This window comes from Pteropus vampyrus, unplaced genomic scaffold (assembly GCF_000151845.1).
Source record: "Pteropus vampyrus isolate Shadow unplaced genomic scaffold, Pvam_2.0 Scaffold6, whole genome shotgun sequence".
Taxonomy (NCBI): Eukaryota; Metazoa; Chordata; class Mammalia; order Chiroptera; family Pteropodidae; genus Pteropus; species Pteropus vampyrus.
The window spans coordinates 5,426,453-5,429,094 of NW_011888787.1; the positions used below are offsets into that span (position 1 = coordinate 5,426,453).

The 2,642-nt window shown below is 33.2% G+C and overlaps 1 protein-coding gene across 1 annotated transcript in view; it reads left to right on the plus strand.

Annotated features, from left to right (window-relative positions):
• Nucleotides 1-2,642, plus strand: part of PTPN22 (protein tyrosine phosphatase, non-receptor type 22) — a 54,010-nt gene that overhangs the window by 37,241 nt on the left and 14,127 nt on the right. The window contains exons 15-16 of the mRNA XM_011366953.2: nucleotides 1,831-1,914; nucleotides 2,074-2,134. Coding sequence (XP_011365255.1) covers nucleotides 1,831-1,914; nucleotides 2,074-2,134 — 145 coding nt within the window. The remainder of the gene's footprint in view (nucleotides 1-1,830; nucleotides 1,915-2,073; nucleotides 2,135-2,642) is intronic.

Here is a 2,642-nt window from a genome sequence, read left to right on the forward strand (position 1 = left end):
CAAACGTGTAATGCATCTAATGCAAAGCAGTGTGACTCTAGTGCTTTTAATGTACATTCTTACATGTCTTTAGTAGAAGATCCTTATTTTCCACCGTCATCTCCAAGTTGTGCTGGTTCTAAAATGTCTCTTGATTTACCAGAGAAACAAAATGGAACTGTGTTACCTTGTTCTTTGTTGCCAACATCCTCTATAACCCCTCATTACGATTCACGTGATTCTTTATCACTGAATCCTCCAAACAATTTCCCCCCCACACTGAGCCAAGAGACAGCAGTAGTGGGTAAGTTATTTTTAAAAGTTCATATGGCATTTTAGATTTCACTTTGTTTCTGTAGATAATTTGGTTTCTTCTCACCCTCCCCTTGTTTTCCTCTGCTTCTTTCTCCTTCCTTTTTCTCCTCAAAGAAATAAATTTAGGAATGTTTTAAAGATGTGACAAGTCGGAAATAGCAAAAACAAATAGGTAACATTCCATGATCTGTGATCCATCATCTAGGCCAACAGGAGTGCTTCTGAAGAAGGCAGTGCTCATTCCTAGAAATATATATAGAAGGTCCACAATTTACCCTTGAACACAGAAGCAACTTCCAAAAGAACATAAAGATTTGATCAACAGAACCAAGTGGTCACTCAGAATTTTTATTGCGCAACCATGTGGCTATACTGGATTGAACAGATTGCTAAGAATGGAATTCTCTTCCTGCATGAGGTGGAAGAGAACAGAATTTCCTCTTGCCCTTTTATAATAACTTAGTAGATGAGAATATGTGCTCAGTATTCTGTGTGGGATTTTAAGTATTTTTGCACCTTTACTTTCATACTTTATCTCCTTTATAATTCTGAAATTTTGCATATTAGGCGTATTGTTTTGTTTTACTGCGTGGTTTGAAAGTGGAAGTAAATATCCTGTTAGAGGTGACGATAATAATTTGATGTGGAAGAAGATGAAAGAAAGCAAAGAGCGAGTTTAACTCTTTTAGATATGTCATCAGAAAATTATAAAGAATATTCTACCTAAATAGGAAATAAAGAGAGCTTTTGCTCTATAACATTATGGTACGGTTTCTTAATAGATTTGAGATTTGTTAAAATTTTTTTTATCTGGATATAGTTCCTCCTTTGATTAGAGTATTTGATATACTTTGATCTTATTTTATAATTTAGTGGAATTTTATTTTTCTAGATGCCTATAATATCGTAAACTTCTCTGAGTATCAACATCATTAGAAGATAAATCCTTATCTTCAGGGATTGTAGCAACATTGACATGTGTGCCATCTGGTGGAAGTTTCTTGTAATAGCATAAAATTTTTCTATTAAAATTCTATTTCTATAGAAATATAGAAAACCCTGTTGCACTACTGTTGTGTAGAAAACAAAAAACACCTATATTTTTTATACTTGTAGAATATAGAAATATTAAAATCTTTATGATTTTATCAAATCTGTAACTGAATCTTTGGCATGTCTAATGCTTTATGATGCTATGTTGTATATTCTATGTCAATCAAAAGGAACGAGTTATGTGGAAAATAATCCAAAGCTTCCCAAATTAATATAATGTTTTGTATTATATTAACTGACACTCAGTGACTCAATCAAAATACTTTTGGGCTTTAGAAAGAATTAATACATTTTGAATAAGCAAAACCTCCTGGGTTTGCAACTTAAGAGAGAGAATTTATTTTGCTTTTCCTTAAGTGAACAGATACCAGTTTAAATATTGTAATGAGGCTTGATGGAATTTACATCAAGATTAGACTCTAAGACAATTTTTTGGATTTCTCTAATTAAAAATTGTAATTATATTTCTGCCATTTTGCATAGCAACTTCTCCAAGGATAGATGATGAAATTCCCCCTCCACTTCCTGAACGGACACCTGAATCTTTTATTGTGGTAGAGGAAGCTGGTGAGTACAGTTGAGTATAGTAAGTGTTAAAATAAGGTGTGGATTAACAAGATTACTTCTCAAGTCCTTTCAGTGTTCCGTGTGCTGTTGCTGAGTAACATTTGCTTTCTAAAGAAATTATACACTGCTAAGATTTGGACCATATTTACTTTCTTGCAGGAGAATTCCCACTGAGTGTTCCCAAATCTTTATCTTCAGCTGTGAAGGAAAAAATTGGAACATCCCTAGAATGGAGCGGAACATCTGAATCAAACAAACCTGATCACTCTATAAGACTTAGGCCAACCAAGGTCAATAACATTTTTTTCTGATTTTACTCATTTGGAATCAACAAACTATAGTCCTACTAGGCAGGACCATTTTTAATACCTATTATTCAACAAATATTAGTTAGATAACTACATATAAAACAACACACTAGAGGATGTGGGGCATAAAAAGATGAGTAAGACACAATTATTGCCCTTAAGAAACTTAGAACTCTAGCAGTAGAGGTATAAGATGTGTACAGAAGTCTTTATTTTTGTCTATTTATTATAACGAGGCAAATATGATCAGTGCCATGTGAAAGATAAGAGATTCGAAAGTATGGGAGATTCCTTCATGTTAGAAGCAATCAAGGAAGACTTGGTAAAAGTGGAAACATTTGAGCTGATTCTTTTAGGATAGTTAAAGCAAATATAAATGTTTCATAAGTAGATAGCTTGTTAACAATGGTCATTTGGTTG